This window comes from Andrena cerasifolii, chromosome 10 (genome assembly GCF_050908995.1).
Source record: "Andrena cerasifolii isolate SP2316 chromosome 10, iyAndCera1_principal, whole genome shotgun sequence".
NCBI classification, from domain to species: Eukaryota; Metazoa; Arthropoda; class Insecta; order Hymenoptera; family Andrenidae; genus Andrena; species Andrena cerasifolii.
Window position 1 is genome coordinate 8,572,075 of NC_135127.1, and position 24,644 is coordinate 8,596,718.

Here is a 24,644-nt window from a genome sequence, read left to right on the forward strand (position 1 = left end):
TTTTCACGGGAGTCGTGCAGTGCAACGGTCGGATACGTAAATTACAGATACTTCGTTGGATTGGTTTTGAGTCTTTCGTACGCAGCCTTTTCCAGGCACTCCCTGTGATCGGGATGGGCGATTTGGATCAGCGCGTTCGCTCGTTGACGCAACGTTTTACCGAACAGCTGCGCCACTCCGTGCTCCGTGACTATATGATGGGCGTGGGCCCTCGTCACGACGACTCCGCCACCTAATTAACCAAATGCTGCAATTGTATTTGCAGGCTGGAATATTCCGAAAGCCAGTGGCGGATTTAACGGGCAACCAATGGGGTAGAAGGCCTCCATCTTCCAAAACAAATTCTGATTTTGTTCAAACACTATTTTTTTTTGTTTTCCATAATTTTCCATGCCAGTCGCGCATAGATGTATTTCTAATTCTGTTATGTATACAGGGTGTCCCTTTTTGCTACCGTCTCCCTTAAAAATCCGCCACTGCCGAAAGCTCCTACTAATTTAAACAAGGAGCTTGCGAGGAAGCTGCACAAATTCTCTATCGTACCGAGTCTGATTACAGGCTGGATCTTACTCTCCCCCTTGCTCGTGGTTGAGGGGAATGCGATTATAGCTTTTCCTCGACCGTCCTGGCCCATCGCGGCGCCTCGCGTGAAGTCGAGTTGGCCGCCGAAGCCGGAGTACATCTTGCAGCCCAGACTGTCCGAGCATATCTGACCAGTGACATCCATCTCTATGCAGGAATTGATGGCGGTCATTTTCGGCTGCTGCGATATTACTCGAGGATCGTTCACGTAATTGATCGTCAGCATCTCTGTTACCAACAAAGGAACGATCGCGTGAGGCGCTGAGCGAGGAGCGACACACCACAGGACTTTAAAAATGTCCCCGCACCTACGAATGGATTATTGTGCAAAAAGTCGTAGACTCTTTTGGTACCAATAGCCATGGAGCCGACCATGCGTCCTCTATGTTTAACTTTCATTCTATTGGTGATATTCCCACGTTCGGCGAGATCCACCATGGTGTCGCCGATGATCTCAGAGTGGATGCCCAGATCCTTGTGGTTGCCGAGGAAGCACAGGACAGCGTCGGGTATGTTGCCGATACCGAGCTGCAGAGTGGAGCCGTCGTCCACCAGCCTTTGCGCTATAATCTTACCGACCTCCTGCTCGATTTCATTCGGTGGGTTGCTGGCCACGCATGGCAAAGGGCAGTTGTACTTCACGGCCCAATCAATGTGACTCGAATGGATAATCGAATCTCCATACGTCCTCGGCATGTGCTCGTTGACTTGTGCTGAGGAGCAACAGAGCATTATTTCATCTGGATCCGCAGCTATTAAACGGCCATCGTTCTACTAACCGACGATAACTTTGGCCGTGGCGAGCGCAGCACGCGTGGTGTCCACGCTCACACCGAGGGAGCAAAAGCCACGAGCATCCGGAGGGGTGGTGTGAATTAGCGCGATATCGGGGACGATTCTCTTCTCGTAGAACAGCTTTGGAGCCTCGTGGAGGAATATCGGGATGTAGTCTGCACGTCCCTCGTTCACGGCGTCCCTCAGATTGGCTCCAATGTAAAGGCTCACGGACCGGAAGTGTTCTGAAAGTAGTCACGTCGAATATATACTTGGAACTGTGTTAGGATCTTAATTACAGAATACCGTACTCTCAAATTCCGGGCTGGCGAACGGCGCCTCTCCTTCCAGGCCCATATGGATCAGTCGTACACCCCGGAGATTGTTGCATACACCGTGTTCCGTCAGAGCACGTATCAGCTCGTTCGGCGTCGCTGCGCCGCCTTGTATAAATACTAAATGCTCTAAAGGGATGAATTGAAGAAGCGTTAATAAACGAGGCTCGCCGTTTTTCCAGTAAGCCCTCGCTGCGCGCACGAGAATTTATCCTGAACAGATTTATTAGCATATTGGAGGATCGTATTATATCGTATACCTGAATTGATTATTTTCACCGCATCCTCCACGCACACCCATTTCGGACACCGTTTCAAGGGCTGCAGAGGCTCTCGCAGATACCTTAAGCCGCACAAGTTGAATGGCTTCGCCGGTGCGATCTTACCAAAGGAGGTCTCGATATTTCGACGTAGACTCAAACCGAACATTTTGCTTGTATGCTACGCGACGGGCTGGTAAATATGAATTATAAAGATCCGCAAATACGGGCTTAAGCTGCGGGATACGTGCGGCAATTACGTTGAAATTTGGATGACATAATCTAAAGGAGGACATTGATCTCAAACGTCACTTCGCGCCGGACCGCATCAGACCCGTTGCCATCTCCACGGTCAGTATTTGAACGTCGCATTTGCCGGTATTCGATTTTTCTCGATAGAGCCTTCATTGGAAAGCCCGACGCAGCCCTCGAGCGCCCCATGCTTACGTTCAACAACGCAATACGGCGGGGGGGATAATCGCCACGGAAACAATACACGCGTGTACGTTTCGTTTCGGATGTATTGCATTAATTATATTATTGATATTTCGGTTTCAAAAGCGACGCGCCCACCTCCACTCGCTGAAATAAGCCCATCATACAGAAGAATGTTTCCCAATTTATTTTTATATAAAAAAAGTGCTCATTGTTATTATACAGTGTTTGGTTTGTGCTACAAACGTTAAATATTAATTTAAAAGAATTCCTATTCGTATTGCGATCGAGGATGAATATTCCTTAATCCATTCTAAATAAGTCTTGTCCGCGCGCGTTGAAGGCGGTGCTCCCTCCAGGCGGTGTTTTGAATGTTGCTCCCTCGACGCATTGTTTTATCGCGGATAAGAAAGCGCAAGTTACATGAATTCATGAAAACTGTATGCGACAGTTGCTCTCAATGACAGTATGTATTTATGAATTTGACAACTATCCCGAAATGCTATTGAATCGTTGTTAGGCGAAGCTCATGGGGCTGGCATGACTTTTAAGCGGTCGAACGCCGCTTTCTCCAACTCTTCTCTGTGATCCGGATGGGCGATCTGGATCAACTCGTAAGCCCGTTGCTGGAGGCTTTTACCGAACAAGGCGGCGATCCCGTGTTCGGTAACGACGTACCGAGCGACCGCTCTGTTGGTTACGACACCGGCACCTGATAAATAAAAGATAAGCATCAGAATTCTACTTCGCAGTAAGAACGATCGTTTGAAGATAGCCGTTGCGGCATTAGTTACTATTAGAGGTGTGCGAGAACCCGAAAATGTCGGGTGGGGACAACATTTTTTCTCGGGATCGGGGCGGGTACCCGAGGGTTTCGGAATTTCCGAGAGTGTCAGGATTCCCGAAAGAGCAGGAATTCGTATTATTAGAACTGACTGATGTTTGTATTTCGGAAAATCAACAATGTCCCTACACTATTTCTTACGACGTGTTTAATGTATGATGTTGTAGTTATTAAATTCGAGACTCGAAACGGCAATCGAGTCCTTGGAATTGTCGGGAATCCCGACACTTTCGGGAGTCCCGATTCTCTCGAGAATCCCGTATATTATCAGGAATCCCGAAATTTTTGGGAACCCGTCCCTACCCGACCTCGGGTTCTCGCATTCCTCTAGTTACTATATGTACCCTGCTTTAAGACCGGCTGAATTTTGCTAACACCCTTGGCAGTAACGGATTGTATCGCAATAATGGCCTTCCCTTTGCGGTCGTTGCTTAGCGCTGCGCCTGTGATGAAGTCCAGCTGGCCCCCGAACCCGGAGTACATTGAAGTCCCGATACTGTCCGAGCAAATTTGCCCGGTGAGATCGACCTCTATGCAAGAATTGATCGCGGTCATATTCGGCTGCTTGGCCACTATCTTTGGATCGTTCACGTAATCGACCATCAGCATCTCTGCAACAGCCATTAATTCGTTGTTTCTCGTGAATATCAGCTCCCAAGTAGGTGGCGACGAGCGGGCCTACCTATGAAAGGGTTATTGTCCATGAAGTCGTAGAGCTTCTGGGAGCCGATGCAGAACGAGCCGACGATTCGGCCCTTGTGCATTGTCTTCCGATTGTTCGTGATGCATCCCTTGTGCACGAGGTCCACCACGCCGTCGCTGAACATCTCGCTATGGATCCCAAGGTCCTTGTGATCCGCCAGGGCCGACAGTACCGCGTCCGGCAGGCTACCGATCCCCAGTTGCAACGTGGCTCCATCCACCACTAGATTCTTAGCGATGTTGTCGCCGATCTGTTGCTCTGCCTTCGACGGCGGGTTCGGGGGGTGGGCCGGGAGCGGCACGTGGTGCTCCACGGCGTAGTCCAAGTGGCTGACATGAATGATAGCATCGCCGAAGGTCCTTGGCATGTGTTTGTTCACCAGTGCTGCGAAGGACGATCATGGGAAGCTGATTAAACTCGCTCGTTTCTCCATCGGAATCCAGTGGCAAGAGAATAGGGAGGATTTGAAAATTTACCTACGATGTATTTAGAAGTGCTCACTGCAGCCCTGACACAGTCTACGCTAGTACCAAGCGAACAGAATCCATGCTCGTCTGGGGGGGTGACGTGGATGAGAGCAATGTCAGGTTTAAGGTAGCCTTCCTTGAACAGTCGTGGGATCTCGTGCAAGAAAATCGGAACGCAGTCAGCGTGCCCCGCGTTCACGGCGGCTCTTACGTTTCCGCCAATGAACAAGCTCACGGACCTGAAGTGTTCTGTACACAAAGTGTCGTGATACATAAACATATCGGCATATAATTAGCGACGGAGCAAAGTATGTCGCGATCGTTATCAAAGCGTGGTGGCATGTATTGAGATATCGCCAACGTAATACACATGCGGTGTTTGCGAACATGTGTTTATTAAGCTTGCTCTCTTTGTTTCGTGCCAGCGGCGGATTTAGGGGAAAAGTGGCAAATGAGGGGCCCACTTTTTCAAGAAAACGAAGAGGTAGTTTACTAAAAACGAGCTAAGTGCACAGAAATAGAATATAGCGTTTGGATAAATTTCTTTTTATGGGCCCTGGGGGGCCTTTTGCGCAGGGGCCCAAGCGGCAACTGCTCCTCGGTCGCCAGTTAAATCCGCCACTGTTCCATGTGTGTAAACGCGTTCAGTGAAGCTTGAATATTATTTTCAATAAACTCTGCACTTCAAAGTTCAAAGTGCTCGTGTATATATCTTCGTGTTCTGCGTGCGCTCGCCATCAGCTGCTACTCGATTCTAACGAAACGGATCACTCACCGCGTATGCTAAATTTCGAATGATTCAAGAAAAATCGTTTCGGTGATCAGAAGCTGTCGGAAATAAAGCAGACAATCGCCTCGTACGTGAACTACGGACTTTGTTATCAGAACAGATGTATAATTTATCGTATTACTATAAAACTGCAATGCAAGACAATGACTATATACCTACTTGCATTCTCTGCTTTAGCGAACGGAGCAGGGCCCTCCAGATGCATATGATACAATCGTACGTTTCTCACGTCGCAGCGTACACCATAATCTGTCATCGCCCGTAACAGTTCGGAAGGTGTTGCGGCCGCCCCCTGAATGAACACCGCCTGATCTGTAACAGAATATTGTTCTGATTTCGGGCGCGTTCGAAAGCCATCGCTTTCAATGCACGCGCCGCATAATTTGCAGGAAAAGCTTGTCAGTCTAATGAAATCGGATATATTAAGTTGCGCAACGTTCTTCCCATCGATTTCTTTAATAAAGAAACATTAATCTGCCGGGAGTAGGAGTTCAATGTACCTACGCTATTTGAAGGCCGATTTTCGCGCCTGGAATTCTATATTCGAGATACAGTAGCGTGGAACGATGGCTGCCTGTGCAACGGAGTATAGCGAAAGGCGATACGGCTTTATCGTCCTTGACGTCAAATGTGAACCACTGTTACGATGCTCCGAGGTATTTGTCCCGTATTTAAGGAACGACTTTGCAATTCTAAAAAGACACCGAGACGGCAGCTCGCTGCACAGTTTCGGTTTCATTCGAAAGTATCAAGCTCCTTGTAACTTCCGGCCTGTAGTAAGACGAGCCGGAACTGGCCACAGGTGGCAGGCTAATTGAAGTTAAAGAAATCGAGATATCGATTTCGCATGCTACAGAGATCGGAGCCGTCGATTGGGAATAAACGATGTACGAAGTATTTTTGTGGCCTTTCAATAAACCAGCCATCTGTTTTGCTGCCAACATGCCTGCTCTTATTAAGTCAATCATCGGTAATCTGCATTCATTGACTGTGGCACACGTAAAATTGCGTTACGTAATAAATATTGTTTTCGCCTAGGTCGCCCACGATTTGGGCGTGCGAAACAATTGAGAACGGCCCGGAACCTTCCAATCGCGATATGAAGATATCTATAAACAAGCTAGAAGATATTATTTTTACAGCTGCTCGCACGTTTTCCACACCGTATCAATTGCGAAGAAACGATCGATACGTTCGACGAGCTGCTCGATGGTCTGTACAAGTACATAATATTCTGCTCTCGTACAGGGAAGAGAGTATTACGATAGCAAGCGGTAATATTTACCCAAGATATCTTTTTATTAGTGCTCCAATAGCGTAAACTACGAAATAAAATGGCGCGAAAGTTATCATTATTACGAAAGGTATTGGCGACACGCGATAAGGATGGATGTTAATGTGGGATTAAGCTTAGTACGAATGTTAAATGGGAATTATTCTCCCAAGCGCCTCGCGAACGAGATTATCCGCGTTGAAAAAGTTTAACAGGAATTAAGGAATTAGTATGTACGATAAATTTCATCAAACATATATTTGACGTTCGCTCGAGAAAAACGGAGAGAAAATTCAAATTCGGAAAGTAGGTCTCACTCTACTTATAGTACGTTCAGTATTGTTGTGTCAAAAACACGCAAACCACTGACATCTAGTCTATTTATATAGATATACTCTCGCAGTGGTTCAAGGTTAGCTCTTTGCGAAACGAGACGTTTCGCGTGAGATTAATGAAGGAGATCGATGGTGGCTCGCATCGATTAGATGGCGGCATTGGGATGCCTGTAATATGATTATCAGCGGATTTTTGATCGAGTACAAGATCGTTGATTACCTGAATCTAGTTCTGCTTGCTCGATGGCCTCATCGGCTGTTTTCAACCAGCACGGTTCCTTGCCTGGTATTAGCATGGAGGGCTCATTCACGTATGTGAAATAGCTCTTTTTTGGCGTTTGAAAATTGTAGTGGCGAGGCGGGACCGATATCGTTTTAAGATTTCTTGACAGATCGATTATTCGTTTAAGGGCCGCCATGGTTCGTATACGCAGCACTCTTTTGTGTCAATGGAGCACGAGAACACTGTGTCGAGTGGAACGACGATGATAACGTGTCGAAAGCCAGCTGCGTGTGGTGCACACGGGGTGCGCGATTAAACAAGATATAAAAATTGGCGAATTTGTTACACCACTTGGAGCAGATCGGGGTGAGGGACGGGTTTTAAACGTACGTCTATCCTCGAACCAGCCGCCACCGTGTCTCGTAGCACACTTGCGCCTCCACGGCGCGAAATTGTCGGAATCAGTTCCGCATCTGAAAGCATTACCACTACAAAGAATGAGAACCATGTGGCAGCGCCTCTTCAACTCAACACCAGAGGGTTTTGAGCAACTGCCAATTCTCGCAAGTCGTTGCAGTGGCAGTGGACCGAAAATTTTTCATGTTTCATCGCGAGGTGTAATACGACTTACGAGGTATGAGTTCTATCCTAACTTAGGATATTATTTACGATTCTATAAAACGAACCTTTATACTGTAATAGTCTTTTTATTGAGATTGTATACCTTGATATACTCTTATACAAAATTAGATGCTGTTTCCAATCGAATGGCCCGCGGTTGTGAGAAGCGTGTACGTATAAAGGGCGTACAATAAGATTTAACTAAACTGTATTAAATAACAAAATATTGTAACATTGCTTCGCGTTTAATTCTTCAGAGTTTTTCCAGTGCATTTGGAGAAGAATAGCTTGCGTTATAGGATTCCTCTATTCGTAATAAACTTGCAACGGGTCGTCAGTCCCAGCCACGTGATCGCACGTGCCAGTGCTTCTGTCTTTGTCAGACACTTACGGCTCACTTTATCCGCAAGGTTGCCAAAGTAGAATTCATTTAATTGGGATGTTCTAAACGGTAATAGTCGTGCAATTCTCAGCAAACTTTAGTCGTTCACTTGTATTTACGTTTAGGATTAATCTCGATCATTTATTTCACTGCTCCACGGAAGTTTCATCAATTTAAGTCCGACGTTCGAACGTAGGAGACGTCTCCCCCCACCATCGCCAGCGGAGTCTGTCTTCTTTCATCGAAGCTCCGGTGGCAGTACCTTCTGCTGTTTGGCCGACGTAAGATACCCAAGGCAACCAGTCTTCGAAAATGTATCCGACGAAAATCGGGGAGCGCGAAGCTGTTAAAGAACATATTCTAGCTGTCTCCAGAGACTTCGTCTCGCAGCCTCGGCTCAGTAAGTAATCGTGCTCGTTTCACTGCAAGCGACGAATCCAAAACCTCGCGAACTATAGGCACTCGACGTAAACTGGGCGTAGCAGCGGATCGATTTGCAACTAGTCAGCTGATCTCGGAATTGTTTGTTCTTCAGATGCGTGCAACAATTTATAAAGAACGCTCCCAATTATAGCGATCACTTCGAATGATCGAATTGTTGAATTTCACAAACTTATTAGAGATCTGGCGAAGTTGCTCATTGGAAGCTCACAGTCGTCATGTGACTGCAGACGAAGACATTGACATAATGAATTTCGAAGATTCTTTTGACGCCTTTAGATCGAAATTATATGCAGATGTTTTCGTCACACGCTAGTCTTCTTATTAATGATTGAATAAATCGAGAACATGTTATTCCCCATTCAGGTACTGATTTATCTTTAATTTTTCAGCGTATAGAACCGTGTCTGGTGTAAATGGACCGCTAGTAATATTAGACGAAGTGAAGTTTCCAAAGTATGCGGAGATCGTTGAATTGAAGCTTGCCGATGGGTCTATGAGATCCGGTCAGGTATTAGAAGTATCTGGTTCTAAAGCGGTGGTTCAGGTGTTCGAGGGTACCTCTGGTATCGACGCCAAAAATACACTATGCGAATTCACCGGCGATATTCTTCGGACACCCGTGTCCGAGGACATGTTGGGCCGTGTCTTCAATGGGTCTGGGAAACCAATTGACAAAGGCCCTCCAATTCTCGCCGAAGACTTCTTAGATATCAATGGTCAACCCATCAACCCCTGGTCGCGTATCTATCCCGAAGAAATGATTCAAACTGGTATTTCAGCCATTGACGTTATGAATTCTATCGCCCGCGGGCAGAAAATCCCCATTTTCTCGGCTGCTGGCCTGCCGCACAGCGAGGTATCGGGATTGAGATAAAATATTCCCTTTTTCCTGCCGAATATGGCTCTTCGAACTCACATTTACTTTTCCGCAGATCGCTGCACAAATCTGTCGTCAAGCTGGGCTTGTGAAAGTCCCTGGGAAGTCAGTTCTGGACTCCCACGAAGATAACTTCGCCATTGTATTCGCAGCTATGGGCGTGAACATGGAAACTGCTCGCTTCTTCAAACAAGATTTCGAGGAGAATGGTTCTATGGAGAACGTGTGCCTGTTCTTAAATTTGGCTAACGATCCTACCATCGAGAGAATCATTACCCCGCGTCTTGCTTTAACTGCAGCTGAATTCTTGGCTTATCAATGCGAGAAGCACGTGTTAGTCATTCTTACTGACATGTCTTCTTATGCTGAGGCGCTTCGTGAAGTGTCAGCCGCCCGTGAAGAAGTACCCGGGCGACGTGGTTTCCCCGGATACATGTACACCGATTTGGCAACCATATACGAAAGAGCCGGGCGAGTAGAAGGTCGTAATGGTTCCATTACTCAGATTCCGATCCTGACTATGCCGAACGATGATATTACTCACCCGATTCCTGATTTAACTGGGTACATCACCGAGGGGCAAATTTACGTTGATCGTCAACTTCACAATAGGCAAATTTATCCACCTGTTAATGTACTTCCATCTCTGTCGCGTCTCATGAAGTCCGCTATCGGCGAGGGTATGACACGAAAAGATCACTCTGATGTGTCCAATCAGCTGGTAAGTCTGATGGCTGATACGAATTGAACGTTTCCAAGAGTCAGGGTATAAATTGAATAATAATTCTGTTTCAGTACGCTTGCTATGCTATTGGAAAGGACGTGCAGGCTATGAAGGCTGTCGTTGGAGAGGAAGCTTTGACACCGGACGATTTGCTGTACTTGGAATTCCTTTCCAAGTTCGAGAAGAACTTTATTTCTCAGGGAAGTTACGAGAACCGTACCGTTTTCGAGTCACTAGATATTGGCTGGCAATTGTTGCGTATCTTCCCTAAAGAGATGCTCAAACGAATCCCCGCCAGCACTCTAGCCGAATTCTATCCGAGAGATTCGCGTCATTAAGCTTTCCTACAATTGTAATTCAGTTTCCATCTTCCTGAAGGTTCCATTACAGAAATGGGAGACGATAATTAATGAATGATAAGGGCCTGACCTATTTCTCGAAATCGGGGTAGGGAGAGTTAAAGTTACTAGAACCTTGAAAGTATAAGTCCTATATCAATGAAGTAGTTACAGTGTTTTTGCCGATCGAAAACGAGAGTCGAGAATGTTAGATGGAATTGTTATCGGAGATTACGTAGAATCGTTAAGCAACGTTTTGATAAAGAGGCTGGACAATAACAGTAAGCGCGTACCGTTAAAAGTATTTGTACAGGACTTGTATTTAAAGGGTCAGAGCCACGCTGTGCTGTTTAACGTTAATTCTATAGCGTTAATGTAATTATAAATATACCGATGTTTCTGTTTAATCCGAATGTTCACTTACAGAAAGTGATTGTGTAAAGTGTAATATATTATTCAGTATTAACATAGAAAAAGAGACGTGATCAGATCACTCTATATTTTTTTGTCCTACATTCCGAGATAAATCTTTCATTTGCGAGATGCTTTATTCCTTTGCTCGCGCAGAGAGCACTGATGAGGTTCGGTATCACTTTACAGCGATAGATATATCTCATCTTATATGGGCGAAGAAATTCTCAAATCAATATTCTACGAGCACCCCTGTTGCTTTGATGTTGTGTAGCATAGGATTCTTGTTTCAAATAAATATACAAAATATAGTTTAAATATAAACATGCATTTGTTTATGCTGCTGTTGTAATGAGTAATTACCAATCTAAGTGCAAATGCACGTGAGTTACGAGAATAAAAAAGGACTTAGGGTGTTCAATGAAAACTGATATGTATGGTATATACATCTTTCGTTTCTTTATTATTGTACAAGAGAATAGAATGAGTCATGAAAACGTACGGTTGTAGTAACATCTTATAAACTATATATGTTCATTCTGTGCAAAACATTGTGTTATATATTTTCAGGATCTATGTATTAGTTTTTTTCCGGAAAATTTCAAATATTACTCCTCGATCAGTGGTCAAGTTTTCACTGTTAATTGATGGACTGCTAATTGAACACGGAGCTCGATGCAAGCATCTTTCTCTTCTATGATACTGCGAATTAAAGTGGTCATCTTTTTCTGAAAGAAACAGCCAACGTTTACAAGTGTCAATCGAGAATTTACAGAAAATTATCATAAACGCGCGATGTGTACCTCGAGTAATTGATTTTCTTTGTCTAATTGAATCATAGCTGTCATTTCTGCTTCGTTTGGCGAATGCACTCTTTCCACTGGTTTCTTCTTCTCTGGACCCCGTTCTAACAACATTTCTGTCAGTCGTTTGATTTCACCCCTCTCTTGATTTATCCGCGATTTTAGCAATGCCTGCATGTTTAATAATTCTTCGTAAATTAAGCTCTCCCTCAGTTTGTCTATAGCATTTTCAGGCTCGGGCTCTGTCGCTAAAACTGGAATAATAAAATCAGTTGCACTTGCAGGGAAATGAGGTTGATTATATCCAAACATTTAATTTCGTACCATTTTCATTTGTCCTGGACACGGTAGCATTTTCGCACTCGCTGGATTGCGTTGCAAGCGTAGATGTTTCGGCGGAATCGACGGTATCCTTATCGTGCGCTTGATTGACCCGTTCGTTTTGCGTAGCGCTCGAACTCGTCGGTTCTTTATTGTCTTCTGGCGTTTGAGATTTAGTGGTCTTTTTTAAAGGCAAGGCAGATGTCGATTGGGTTTCGGATTTCACACGCTCCGAGTCTTCGTCAGCTTTCACTTTCTGTACACTCGGTTCCGCTGCACTTTCATCGTTCAATTTTATTTCTTCGTCTAAACTCTTTTGCGTAGCACCTTCCATCTTTTTGACCGTCTTGTATTTCCTCTGGAAAACGTAAGCAGATATGTAAATACTACACAAGTTTCGCATTTGAACTCGCACTTATAAATTGCATAGTAAGCTGACCTTCAGTTGCGTTATCATACGCTGCACCTCCCATAATTGTTCCTCCCGCGACTTAGTAACGAAGCCTGCGTTCATTTGCATGTGTATTTGCGAGAGTAACGATTCCTGCTTGGAGAGCTCAGCAGCTATGCTTTCCTTGGTGTCTGGAAGGTTGACGCTACCAGACGAAAGCGGAGGAATATATTTCGCTAGTTGTACATTTGGGAACAGTGCCTTGCAATGGAATAACAGAGCTAGTAACAATCTATGGCTCATTTGTAGCACAGGGCTTAACGTCATCGAGATGGTTTGAGCATTCATTTTCGTCGTTTTCTCCTGTAATATAGTATTGTGTAAAATAAATATACATACATAGTACGCTCCAAATGGTTTTGTTCAACATACTCGTGCTGTGACATGATCTAAATGTAATATAACCCACGCGAGAAGAACTTTGTTACACTCTGGAAGTTGCTGAGTTAAATGTACTAATTGTGCTTCCCTCTGTGCGACGTCTTTCGTGGATGCCGCCTGCTCGAATCGAGATATCATCTCGCTATTCTCCAACACAGCTTCTGGTAGCTCCCTACATTAATGAAACATTAATTGTACATTTCGATGTATATTTTAAGCGAGCAGACTACAGAACACGTACCTAAGAAATAGTATCAGTAAGCTTGTAGCTACCGTGGGTTCAAATTCGGATAGATTCACAGGCTCCCTGTGGTTGTACAGTTTCTTCAAGTATTGAACTTTGGATTTCACTCCTGGCACCTTGTACAGACCATCCACATTCATTCCGTGTTCTTCCACAAAGTCAATGCAATCTCTTACGAGTAAAGGTAGTTCGACGCCATCGTGACAGCGGCTTCGCTCCACTGCTAAATGCAGGCTAACGCCAAACACTGGCTGCTCCTCTAAATAATTTAAAGAGTTTAGTTTAACAATACGATCCTACGTAATGAGATACAATTCACCGTCTTACCACCAATGTCTAAACAGTCTTCTCCGATATGCTTTCCTTTCTTACGGTCTTTTAACTTCTGCTTAGCTTTCTCCTTTTCCTTCTCTTTACGTTTCTCTTTGTCTACGTCCTTTTCATCCTTGTCTTTCTTCTTCTTGTCCTTCTCCTTGTCCCCGTCCTTCTCTTTACCCTCTTTCTCTCTGGACTTCTCTCGTTTCTCCTTCTTCGATGGGAACTTAAATGCTTTGGTCTTTTTCGACTTCGAAGGGCTTCTGTGAGGCAAATCATACGTCTAGTTCAAGTAATAAAGTAGTTGTATATAAAGCACGAAACAATGAATCGTGGAAGGTATAATTTCTTCATTCCACTTCTTAATCTTAAGCTATTTATCGTCTCTCTGTATATACAATATAACAACTTTCATGATAAAATATACATTTAGGACGGAAGTAAGGATTAAAATCACTAACAGTATCAAATCATAAATATTCGAAATAAGCTTGTTCCCCATTTGTAAACTGGCTTTGAATTGCTAGCTATACGCGATATAATCAATACTACTTTAGATCAATATGAAGCTTAATTAACAAGACAGTGCTAACAATATGTGAAAGTTAAAGTTACTTTCTGACACGAATTCAATTACAAGAAAGCCAGAGTACACGTTTAAACTCCTATAGAATTAATTTTGTCAGAACTGATTGAGGGAATCAAAGGAATGCCCAAACAACTTCCTCTTAAAAATGGACGAAATATAAAGTGACTTCTGTCAAGGAAAACTGAGTTGAGTAGATGAAGCGTTATAAATTGATAAATAATTTCGTAATTATTACTTTGTCTCTTGATCCTCGTCGGGGGAGCTTTCACCCTCTAAGGTGGCATATCCACGATCCTTTCGATCTTTCTTATCTTTCCGTTTGCCGCCAAGGAGTTCTTTCTTAGAGTGCTTCTCGTGTCCACCATCGTCACTGACTAGAAACACATAGACACATGCATATAATAATTCATCGATCAGGCCACGCACATATCCCGAACGTATAATTTAAACATGTCATCAAGCGGAAAAAGATCCACGGTGTTTAAGAATCGCATGACAGACGCATAACCTCTTTTTACGAGAGCCTATCAAGATGAATCCCATTTCCGACGATACGTACAATCACTTTCGTTACTTTTCTTCGCCGACTCCGACGCGTAAAGTCCCGGGAATTCTTTCTCTACATCCGGGCTCTCGAAATCCATTCTCACGTTTACGATTCCCGAACCGACTTAAAAACTTAACGTCAAACTATCGATCATCCGGTTCGAGTTCTCCCTCTCGATTGTCAAAAATTACTCAGGTTGTCAGATCGATTGTTCGAAGGGGGCACCATTTGAAATTTCATTCCTGGCGCGGCACCAAACTATGGAACTCTGAACTTCGCGGGCAAAAGGTATTTTAGTGATTAGGAAAAATTCATTTCTGTCTCTTTCCAGTTGAAAGGAGTTTCCTTGGGTTATAATTTAGTACCGTGCTTTAAGTCACACTTCTCGCACTTCGCAAGGAAGCCACGGCTTGTAAACATGACCATCAGCTTCTTTGCTAGCCAAGTAAGTGAAATACGCTCTCTTGAAAGATGTCGTAGGGAACTTTCCATACTCCATCGTGTTCCACATCGATTGCGAATAGAGAACACGTTCCTTACGGACTTGACTATAGAACATCTCTTTCTTCTTCGCGATCTACCAACGAGTAGAATGATAATCTGTGCAATGTAATCGCGGCTGGTGGATTTTTATTGTACAGAGGCGAACCTTTTCCTTCATCTCGTCCGCACGATCGAAAGTTAGGTGCCTAACCTGGAGCTTTGTCAATTGCAATGGCAAAGGCTGAATGTTCGGCCGTCTCCCCGAGTCCAGAGTATTCCACAGCATGATGCTTCTACGCACCGTGTTGTCTGCAAGGCAAAGTATATCGCGAACGTTAAGACTACGCAGAAGAGGGTGCGGATAGTTTGCTCACTTTTATCCTCACTAGTAACAACAATTCCTTCTCTGTACATCAACCAATATTGCAACTGAGGGAGTAAGAAGCACTTTGGCAGCTTCGCAAACAGAAATCCTTCTACTGCCATCTTTTCTAATTCATTCTAATCATCAATTATTTTAAACATTATTACATTTATCGCTGTGAAATTACAGGTAGAAAGGCAAACAATTTTACCTGCACCATGATCATTAAATCAGAATCAGTATTAGTATTATTAGGACTTTCGTTGTTTTCTTTGTCAGAATCCTGCCTAGAGACTCGAGCCCCTATATTTCTTGGATTTGATTTAACAGCTGTATTTCCTAGCTGGGTGCGCGAGAAACTGTCAGTTACAGTTTCTCTATACTCCGGGTTTCGAGGATTATTTACACTCTTCTGTACGCTCGCTTCGTTTCTCACATTCTTGTTTTCTCCCTGTGGATTTTTTACTGTGGTTTCAGTTCTTCGCATTACATTCTTAGTACCCGATTTATTTCCGGGGTTATTACTACTTAATGGTAACTGTTGTTTCATCTGTCTAGGAGGATTCGGTGATTTATTCCTAGCTCTATTTCTAACTTTTTCATCGGCTGACGATCTTTGTACGTATGGTGTTCCTTTGTTACTGCGATCTTGTATAGCCATTTTGTTACTTCTTTCCATAGACGGGTCATTTTCTACAGAAGACTCTGCACCGCAAGGTGTTTCGCAGCTGTGGGTATGTGTATCGTACACTTCTTGAGGAGCATAAATTTGATTATACGTTTCCTCTGTCTCTCTCTGTCTCCGTTCTTTTTCAGCACGTATTTTATCCTCCTCTCTCGGCAATGGTCCAGGAGGAATATCTATAGGTGACCAGTGTCGGTGTAGACAGACGCATGGTATCTCCTCCTTGCTCGGTTCAGGTGTTCGAAGGGGCGTAGCCATTTGTACACCACCCACTACTGGTTCCGGTGGTAATTCAGTGTAGTTCTCTGCCACCCCAGTTATACAATACTTAACATCGTCTATATATTCATCCTTCATTGGGATCCTCTTCACGCCTGATATCATTAACTTAGTTTCCGCTATTACTGGCTTCGAAACATTCACAACATTCATGACCGGTTCCTTTTCCAAGGACTTGAGCCTCTGCCGACGCTCCTTCCACTTCCTTTTCTCCTCCTTGTTCTCGAGGATCTTCCTTTCGTATTTGCATTCACACACTGGTCTCTTCAGTTTCAGCTTCGGGCGCCGCAAAGCACAGCCCACTTTATTCAACTTAGCGCACTTCAACCAGCAGGGCATATTATCTCTGCACCGTGTGAAATAATCAATCAACCCTACATCCGTGAGTGCATATTTCCAGCGGTCCTTCGGCGCTGCTGAATCCATCAGCTCTCGCCTGGCAGCGTCGAGCTCCTTTATCTCCAGTTCTTTCGCATTATCTTCTTCCGTAGGCTGAACGCCATACGTGTCTACATATTCGTTACAGCCACAAGTTTCGGTGTCCTTTAATAGCTTAGATTTCTCATCTATAGGGTCAGTGTAGCGGTCAAGGAATTTAAGATTGGTATCTCTGCGTTGGCTCAGGCACATATCGTATGGGGATTCGTAGAGATCATATTCAGGAACATATTCATCGCTTCTACGTGGGCTCACTGGCGGGGTATAATAAATGGCGCCATCGATCATTTGCTTCGATTTATCATCTTTATCATTGATAACTTTCTTCTTCTTCGGTAGCTTCTTCTGAATAGCCGCTCCTGGGTCTTCTTTCTTTCCACCTACGAGTCCCCCGATATTGTACATCAGTATCTTCTTCGTCGCTCTAATCGCACGGCAAATACACGGTTTTCCTCCTGGTCGCACCGGTATCTTTTCTATCGGCTGATCTGGTTCAGTCAGGTAAACCAGAGTCTTCTTTGTTGGCAGTGCCTGTTCCGACTTTGTTCTCCATCCACAAGGCCCTTTAGCCAGTATTCGTGGGTCTGCCTCTTCCTCAACTGCCACAGGAGGTTCCGTGTCTTCGTGAATCTCGTGTTGTACCGTGCATCTTAGTGGAGGCTCTTCCGGAGTTTCCGCTGGCTGTACGTCGTGAGGATAGAGTTCAGAAGACGCCAATTTGCTTTTTAAACCTAGTATCCGTTGCCTCTGAACTGAAATTGAATCTTCGTCTTGAACAGCTGATACTCTCCTTCTACCTCGTCTTGAAGACCTCCTTGAACGCCCTTTGCTCAGTCTTCTTTTACCAGTGTCTATGGATGAAGATTGCTTGCGGTGTACTTTCTTTATTACTTTAGCTTCTCTACCTTTAATACTAGACCTTTTCCTAGATCGATCGCGATGTGTACTTGATTTTCTAACAGTTTTGAAAACGCTGGTCTTTGATTTCTTCGGTATCGCCCTTTTGTCTTGTTTGGTTCTGGAGTCGGATCTCCGGCGAGATTTTGTACGGTACGTATCTGCCTTCCCCCGTGCAGATTTTAATTTTGTGCTTTGGAGACTTGGTTTACTTGCCTGTGGCATTCTCCTTTCTCGCGAAGATCTTACTCCTGTGCTTGAAACAACCGGTTTACTTGTCTGCGGTGTTATCTTTCCAGTCATCTTCCTCTGGCTATGTTTACTCCTGTTTGGCTTTAAAACTTTTTCTCTTTTTATTTCACTGTCTGCCTTACCTCTCGCTATTTTGTCAGGCGTTCTTTCAATTCTTGCTGGAGTTCCCGAAGCTTTTGGAGAGACTCCTGTAGCGCTTTTTTTAACAACCAACCCCGACCTTTTCTTACTTATCTTCTCCTGACTCTTGGGCCTCGCGGAGGCAGGGCTTCTGGACGGTCGCGAAGGTGTAGCTTTCATAGCAGAAGGAGATTTCTTCCTCAGATCCTTGGAAGAAGCTCTCAAAGTATCTTTCTTTGTAACTGAAGCCGATGTACCTTTCTGCATTGAAGGTTCCTCCTCTTCGCCTATTTTCATTTTAGATTCCACAGGGGTGGCTGGTGGTTTAGGAGAACTGAGCTTCAGTAACTTCTTAAAATCCGTTCCGGATTCCTTTTCTGACGGCGCCGTGCGAAATATGTTCCAAGGCTCGTCGTAGCCAGGATAGTTGGGGTCGGGAATGAATTTCTCCACCTTTTTTACCACTACTGGCCTTCTACCCGCTATAGCCTCCGGACTCACGTAACATTTTTCATCTTGTGTCCTTTCTCTTATTTTCTCTACTTTAACAGGTGGTTTAACTTCCTCTTCTTCTTCCACCTCTTCTTCCTCCTCGAAATCTTCATCGTCTTCTCCTGGCATCTCCTCTATTTCAATTTGCTGTCGTTTCTCTGGTACCTTCTCGCCAAACGGACCTTCGCACACGGCTCGTCCAGGCTTTTCTCCACACGGAGGACCCTGAACAATGAAACATCATTACAAGCCACGAATATTAACGCGATTTTTATTTAAGAAACCTTAATTTCACAAGAGCAATGCATACTCTTAGTATCTCTTTCCGTTTTCTTTCCTGCTCTTCTAATTCCTCCGGCGTTAAAGTATACAGAGCACCCCAGGGCCCTTGACAGATGCTCAAACCGTGCTCCTCCCCGCATGGCTGGAAGTCCGCGATACTGTACATCTTCTTTTCCTTCTTAGACATTCTCTCCTCTCTCTCCTGCCTCTCTCTCTCAGCTTTTCTCTTCATTTGAATTATTTGTGACATAAACGGATTCCTCCTGCACGATTTATCACCGGGGTACATTTGACACGAATACGCAGGATATTCCTTGGGTCTGAATTTATTCCCGAAGCAGATGCCATCCTCTTTTGTCCATGGTATGTGGTCGTGACTTATGGTCGACTCTAAACCTTTCTTAAGTATCTGCTGGATTGCACACGCACATGGCGGAACAATCCTAGGTGGCCTGGGCGGTGAACGTTCCACGATTCGGGCCGGCACGCGTACAAGATCCTCTTTAAAACCCGTAATGAAGTAGTTCGTTTCACCCGTTGTTCCGTTCGTCACGCCGTTTATAAGGACGTGCGGCTTGAGAACATCTTCGGACGCTATGACTTCCAGTAAGTTAACTGTCGACTCCGGAGGAGTTGGCGCGGGGGAATGCATCGCCATTGATCCTACGATGTATCTGTTACAAAAAAAACAATAACCTTAATATGTATTCTAAACAGAATCGTTAGCTCATTTAAGTAATTTCATTACTTGTTTTTCTTGTCATCCTCGGTTAACGAATCTACTACTAAGTACGGCGCTTTCGTTTCCTTCGACTTTATGTAAGTTTTCCTGGTTTGTCTACAAGAGCAACAACTGTCGCAAATGGGCCCTGGAAACACTAGCTTCGTTACAGCTTCTATACGTTTTATCAAGTTGTTCGCTTCCCTTTCTACTGCCCGGAACTCTTCATCCGCGTCTTGCAACCACTCCTGCCACTGCGGGGATAAATTGGCCCTACCGCTTGGATAGATCTTGTTAGGACCGTCTCCAATCTTTAGCACGGAGAAGAATCTCTGGTCGCTGTTAGTCGGTGTTACATTTACCACACCACTCATTTCGTATGTTATAGGGCAAGTTGGCGGATTATCATCTGCACCGGATATTATGAAATGCGTGTGCTTCTCACCGAGCCACGATTTCTCGTTCGGCTGTGGTGGTTGTAAGACACCTGAAACATATACACGCGTTGGATGTTTAAAGGTGTCTAGATGCATCTCGTTTAGTCCAAGCAATTACGCACCACATATTTTGTATTCCACTGGCCCCGGCGTATCACTAATTCCATTGATCGTGAAATCAAACACTTTGCTCTCCTTTGGTAATTTTGGCGCATTAGGATCAATCGCGTTCTTTGAATCGTCTAGTATTATCTCTCCTCCGCTTCTTTGATCATCTATATATAAAGTAGGAATAATTATTGTTACAAATAGTGGATATTTATATTTCAAAGTAGCGCACCAATATTCCGCTTCCTTTTGGGAGAAGCACGACGGAATTTTGATATTTCTTCAGTGGGATTATTGGTAGAAGAATTAGCTCTCTTTTCTGCTTTAACTGGTATAGCAGTAGAAATATATCTTCTTTCTTCTTCTTTGGAAGAACTTTTGCGTTTGCTTTCACTATCACGTGTTTTACTATACCGAGGAAGATTTTCGATCTCGTTGCGTTCACTGTACTCCGTGTCAGAATTAGTGAGCGTACTCTTATAATTAGTTAAAATACATTGTGTAGGTGGCAATATTATCTTTGGCATCGGTATTAATTTGCACTGCTCTTTCCAGTCTGTCAAATCGTTACGATAAGACGCCCAATCCGGGCGTACGAAGAGTTCTTCCGTATATGGTGATTCCATTTTCTGCCTTGCTGGAATTGTGGGCGACATTGCTGTAATAGAAATAATATACGTATGTATTATTCTGATACTTAATAATATTCGTGGTAAAGACGCATTACGTTTAGCAGGTAACTTTGGCATTATCACATCGGGTAATCTTTTGTGCAATTCCACGACAGCCTCTGGTAAAGTTAAAAATGCGATAGCTGATAAGATTATTCTCTCGTTGCAGTCGTAGAATTGTTCTGAAATTTAAGAGAGACACAGGATAAGAGAATGTAATTCTATTAATTCAGGGGGAGTGAAGAACCCACTGTATTCTTCGTCTTCAAAATAATTTCCTGTTAATATTCTGTAAGTTTCCCGTAGGAAGTCAATCGCGCTACAATTAGAGGATTTCTGTAACTTTTTAATAGCATCTGGTGGAAGGGTAAAAAATGTAGATGTGACACCAATTGTTACGAGTGTTCTCTGCGTACGCCCCGTTACCATTTCTTCACAGTCCTTATATATTACAGATTGCAGCATCATTAAATCGTTTATCTGACCATTTAGAAATATTTCTTATTTTAAATGGATTTAACGTTTAAATAATTGTTAAACCAAATCTAATCCTACTAAGCACTGTACCTGCTCTATGGAGAAATCTTGATACCAACGAGGATATATGTTTACGTCCTTTTTCAGTAAAAGTTCTACTGCAAAAAGAAATGATACATTTGATAAACTCTTTCTTGCCAACACAGTTATTAAACTAGTAGATTAAATATGTATATTTACATGTCTCTTTCCCAATTTGTAAATTTCTATGCGTCTGTTCATTGTGCGTGTTTTGCCTTTCTGCCCTTGCTATATCTTCCGCTGCTTTGATCTCATCTTCTAAGTACCATTGTAATGGTCCATGAAGACGACGCATGACTCTTTCATCGTACAGATTTTCAACTTGACCATCGGATGGGTTATTCACATTTTGTGGTTTATATGCATGATCTCCAAAATTACGCGGTATATGCGGATTATTTGGATTACGTGGATTATTCCGATTATTTGATTTATATTGCTTGCGAACGTTTTGTGACTGACCCAAGTTCTGCTTGTGTTTCGGATTACTTTTACGTTTTTGATCTGCTATGTCGAAGGGTTTATTTTTTGGAGTTCTTTTTTTTTGTTCATCATTTATATTGCCAGCATATTCTGCTTGAAACTTCAACACTGGGCATTCGTTTATTGCACATATTGACGTTACTGAAGACTGTTGCTTTGGTTGATTATATTTTGTTAACGGATCGAAATCGTGTATTGAACAACAAAATCCAAAAGGTTTCAGGCCCATGTTCTTTTTCATTGTGGTTTCTATTGATCGATGGCCAATATAATAGGTGTATGAATTATGTTTACAGAAGTTTCATAGTTAGATGTTATGGTAAAGTCCAGGTGTTGGGTTCAGCATTCTTGATCTAATAGAAAGCCGGCGGCATGTTAGTTACTTTTTGGACTCCATTTAGTTTGTTGGATAATTGTGCTTGTAAATTTGAGAGGTGCGTTGTGGCCGGTTTAGTCACTGTCAGCTGAAAGTTGAGTGTACATACTGAATATGCCTGCAATTGAATTAACACAGATTGAAATATGCAACTCCTGGAATGAATTTCATTTATTACTAATATATTATACATTTCCTATGTACTTTACTGATATGTTAGTAGAATTGTACAGCGTTGAGATGTATTTTACATGAAATAAAGGGGAATTGTCTTAAATTAGGAAGATAATTATATTCTTTATATGTTTTGCCTGAAATTAGTTGTATTTTCTATAATAGACAAATCTATTTGTTGTATTTTCTATAATAGACAAATCAGATTGCTAAAAATATTTTCTTCTTGTTACAGATTAACCTTGGGAACATTTCTCGGTAGACAGGATTGAGGAACTTTAAGTGAGACAAATGATGGAAAGCTGATAGTGATTTTATACATAAAATGAAGTGAAATTATATATTTTATACTTAATAATAATACAATATTAATCAGCATTCATTTCTACATACTTATATTAATTTATTGTAACACTGTAAAAGCCTTTTCTGCAAATAAAGTGGGAAAAACTTGAAAAGAACTGTATTATTATTTAGAAATACCTTTTACATATTCCTATCCAAATTCCAAACCTTTGCAGCTTCGATTCGCAACTTTAAAGGTGACGCCATCGAAGCTGAAATTCAGAATACCTCTTTTCGCTTCATGTTCTCCTGATACCTGGGCCAAAATCTGGCCAAAAATTTCAGAACGCACAAAATTTGGCTTTGTACTAGGAGAATAGCCAAGGGTCTATTCTTTGAGAGGCGACTCTAAAAGTTCATAAAATATTCGCAGGAAATGAGAAATTAGTGAATTTCCAGTGACTGCGTAATATTTCTATCTCCCTCCTTGTCGCACACTATTCCTTTCTCTCTCGCGCACGCCACCTGTCGCCCTCCTTGTCGCGCACTATTCCTTTCTCTCTCGCTCAGCTCAGGCCGTGCCACCTCTTTTAGTATCATGTATTCCTATTAACTCGGCGAATTTCCTGGTCCAAACAGCACACTCGGGAACTTCTTGTGGATAATGTAGGGATCGCGGTGGGTAATCTAACCTATATAAAAGGCTTTTTTATTAGTAACTATGTATCGATTCGTAAATAAAACGCATACGAGTGATTACTGAACGTTGTCACAACACTATAGTCTCAAATCCAGCTGTACAAATGTATAAATCATTTTGAAAAGATCGAAAATCCTTAAACAAAGTATGCATTCACTAACCGCGGCGAGAGACTTGTATCTCTGTCCAAAAACTCTTCATAGCTGCTTAATTGTAATCGGAATCATTACAACTATCACGTAGGAAAGTAGCCAAGGGTCCATACTGTAAGATGAAGTTGCAAAAGTTGATAAATTACATCTAGAAAATGCATGAACAATCGACGAAGCTTGAGTGCCTACATAAGACCGCGGCGAGAGACTGGTAACTCTGTCAAAAAACTCTTCATAGCTGCTTAATTGTAATCGGAATCATTACAACTATCACGTAGGAAAGTAGCCAAGGGTCCATACTGTAAGATGAAACTGCAAAAGTTGATAAATTACATCTAAAAAATGCACCAACAATCGACGAAGCTTGAGTGCCTACATAGGACGGCGCCATTGTTCTCGTCATCGTCTCAAAGAACCGTTAATAACTAATTAATTGTAATCAAAATCTGCGCAACGATCACATAGGAAAGTAGCCAAGGGTCTATTCTTTGAGAGGCGACTCTAAAAGTTCATAAAATATTCGCAGGAAATGAGAAATTAGTGAATTTCCGGTGACTGCGTAATATTTCTATCTCCCTCCTTGTCGCACACTATTCCTTTCTCTCTCGCGCACGCCACCTGTCGCCCTCCTTGTCGCGCACTATTCCTTTCTCTCTCGCTCAGCTCAGGCCGTGCCACCTCTTTTAGTATCATGTATTCCTATTAACTCGGCGAATTTCCTGGTCCAAACAGCACACTCGGGAACTTCTTGTGGATAATGTAGGGATCGCGGTGGGTAATCTAACCTATATAAAAGGCTTTTTTATTAGTAACTATGTATCGATTCGTAAATAAAACGCATACGAGTGATTACTGAACGTTGTCACAACACTATAGTCTCAAATCCAGCTGTACAAATGTATAAATCATTTTGAAAAGATCGAAAATCCTTAAACAAAGTATGCATTCACTAACCGCGGCGAGAGACTTGTATCTCTGTCCAAAAACTCTTCATAGCTGCTTAATTGTAATCGGAATCATTACAACTATCACGTAGGAAAGTAGCCAAGGGTCCATACTGTAAGATGAAGTTGCAAAAGTTGATAAATTACATCTAGAAAATGCATGAACAATCGACGAAGCTTGAGTGCCTACATAAGACCGCGGCGAGAGACTGGTAACTCTGTCAAAAAACTCTTCATAGCTGCTTAATTGTAATCGGAATCATTACAACTATCA

General features: G+C 43.1%; 5 protein-coding genes and 1 long non-coding RNA gene across 6 annotated transcripts; 2 read left to right on the forward strand and 4 right to left on the reverse strand.

Moving 5' to 3' along the window:
- Positions 1-41: 41 nt before the first annotated feature.
- LOC143373848 (succinyl-CoA:acetate/propanoyl-CoA:succinate CoA transferase) lies at positions 42-2,397 on the reverse strand. The gene is made up of 6 exons (XM_076821456.1): positions 1,952-2,397; positions 1,668-1,820; positions 1,362-1,601; positions 891-1,295; positions 544-810; positions 42-232 (listed from the first exon to the last, which is right to left on the reverse strand). The coding sequence occupies exons 1-6, from the start codon at positions 2,118-2,120 to the stop codon at positions 42-44; spliced, it is 1,425 nt and encodes a 474-aa protein (XP_076677571.1). The 5' UTR covers positions 2,121-2,397.
- Positions 2,398-2,550: 153 nt separating this feature from the next.
- On the reverse strand, positions 2,551-7,490 carry LOC143373847 (succinyl-CoA:acetate/propanoyl-CoA:succinate CoA transferase). Its single transcript, XM_076821455.1, has 6 exons — positions 7,019-7,490; positions 5,350-5,502; positions 4,410-4,649; positions 3,913-4,317; positions 3,575-3,841; positions 2,551-3,098 (listed from the first exon to the last, which is right to left on the reverse strand). The coding sequence occupies exons 1-6, from the start codon at positions 7,215-7,217 to the stop codon at positions 2,914-2,916; spliced, it is 1,449 nt and encodes a 482-aa protein (XP_076677570.1). The 5' UTR covers positions 7,218-7,490; the 3' UTR covers positions 2,551-2,913.
- LOC143373850 (uncharacterized) lies at positions 4,647-5,486 on the forward strand. Its single transcript, XR_013086547.1, has 2 exons — positions 4,647-5,102; positions 5,205-5,486. It is a non-coding gene; the product is annotated as an uncharacterized LOC143373850 (long non-coding RNA).
- A 432-nt stretch (positions 7,491-7,922) lies between the features above and the next one.
- Vha55 (V-type proton ATPase subunit Vha55) lies at positions 7,923-10,895 on the forward strand. The gene is made up of 5 exons (XM_076821453.1): positions 7,923-8,093; positions 8,188-8,424; positions 8,858-9,324; positions 9,401-10,066; positions 10,141-10,895. The coding sequence occupies exons 2-5, from the start codon at positions 8,337-8,339 to the stop codon at positions 10,405-10,407; spliced, it is 1,488 nt and encodes a 495-aa protein (XP_076677568.1). The 5' UTR covers positions 7,923-8,093; positions 8,188-8,336; the 3' UTR covers positions 10,408-10,895.
- A 358-nt stretch (positions 10,896-11,253) lies between these two features.
- On the reverse strand, positions 11,254-14,711 carry Rlip (Ral interacting protein). The gene is made up of 9 exons (XM_076821445.1): positions 14,482-14,711; positions 14,158-14,296; positions 13,346-13,596; positions 13,016-13,277; positions 12,766-12,946; positions 12,382-12,696; positions 11,946-12,300; positions 11,622-11,875; positions 11,254-11,546 (listed from the first exon to the last, which is right to left on the reverse strand). The coding sequence occupies exons 1-9, from the start codon at positions 14,564-14,566 to the stop codon at positions 11,445-11,447; spliced, it is 1,944 nt and encodes a 647-aa protein (XP_076677560.1). The 5' UTR covers positions 14,567-14,711; the 3' UTR covers positions 11,254-11,444.
- A 134-nt stretch (positions 14,712-14,845) lies between these two features.
- On the reverse strand, positions 14,846-22,744 carry LOC143374198 (uncharacterized). The gene is made up of 13 exons (XM_076822133.1): positions 21,665-22,744; positions 21,416-21,577; positions 21,266-21,333; positions 20,950-21,178; positions 20,755-20,880; positions 20,260-20,685; positions 20,042-20,194; positions 19,510-19,969; positions 18,790-19,435; positions 15,528-18,704; positions 15,327-15,453; positions 15,119-15,261; positions 14,846-15,046 (listed from the first exon to the last, which is right to left on the reverse strand). The coding sequence occupies exons 1-13, from the start codon at positions 21,978-21,980 to the stop codon at positions 14,846-14,848; spliced, it is 6,234 nt and encodes a 2,077-aa protein (XP_076678248.1). The 5' UTR covers positions 21,981-22,744.
- Between the last annotated feature and the right edge of the window lie 1,900 nt (positions 22,745-24,644).

Excerpts from the sequence above, each read along its gene's own strand:
- LOC143373848 (XM_076821456.1), bottom strand. The coding sequence starts at position 2,120 with ATGTTCGGTTTGAGTCTACGTCGAAATATCGAGACCTCCTTTGGTAAG. Across the intron at positions 1,821-1,951 it reads GGTGAAAATAATCAATTCAG|AGCATTTAGTATTTATACAA; the intron begins GTATACGATATA and ends TCATCCCTTTAG. Across the intron at positions 811-890 it reads GCACAATAATCCATTCGTAG|AGATGCTGACGATCAATTAC; the intron begins GTGCGGGGACAT and ends TGTTGGTAACAG.
- LOC143373847 (XM_076821455.1), bottom strand. The coding sequence starts at position 7,217 with ATGGCGGCCCTTAAACGAATAATCGATCTGTCAAGAAATCTTAAAACG. Across the intron at positions 5,503-7,018 it reads GCAAGCAGAACTAGATTCAG|ATCAGGCGGTGTTCATTCAG; the intron begins GTAATCAACGAT and ends ATTCTGTTACAG. Across the intron at positions 3,842-3,912 it reads GGACAATAACCCTTTCATAG|AGATGCTGATGGTCGATTAC; the intron begins GTAGGCCCGCTC and ends TGGCTGTTGCAG.
- Vha55 (XM_076821453.1), top strand. The coding sequence starts at position 8,337 with ATGTATCCGACGAAAATCGGGGAGCGCGAAGCTGTTAAAGAACATATT. Across the intron at positions 8,425-8,857 it reads CGTCTCGCAGCCTCGGCTCA|CGTATAGAACCGTGTCTGGT; the intron begins GTAAGTAATCGT and ends TTAATTTTTCAG. Across the intron at positions 10,067-10,140 it reads CTGATGTGTCCAATCAGCTG|TACGCTTGCTATGCTATTGG; the intron begins GTAAGTCTGATG and ends ATTCTGTTTCAG.
- Rlip (XM_076821445.1), bottom strand. The coding sequence starts at position 14,566 with ATGGATTTCGAGAGCCCGGATGTAGAGAAAGAATTCCCGGGACTTTAC. Across the intron at positions 13,278-13,345 it reads AGACTGTTTAGACATTGGTG|AGGAGCAGCCAGTGTTTGGC; the intron begins GTAAGACGGTGA and ends TAAATTATTTAG. Across the intron at positions 11,547-11,621 it reads AAGAAAATCAATTACTCGAG|AAAAAGATGACCACTTTAAT; the intron begins GTACACATCGCG and ends TGTTTCTTTCAG.
- LOC143374198 (XM_076822133.1), bottom strand. The coding sequence starts at position 21,980 with ATGAAAAAGAACATGGGCCTGAAACCTTTTGGATTTTGTTGTTCAATA. Across the intron at positions 20,195-20,259 it reads CAAAAGGAAGCGGAATATTG|ATGATCAAAGAAGCGGAGGA; the intron begins GTGCGCTACTTT and ends CTTTATATATAG. Across the intron at positions 15,454-15,527 it reads ATTTAATGATCATGGTGCAG|AATGAATTAGAAAAGATGGC; the intron begins GTAAAATTGTTT and ends ATTGATGATTAG.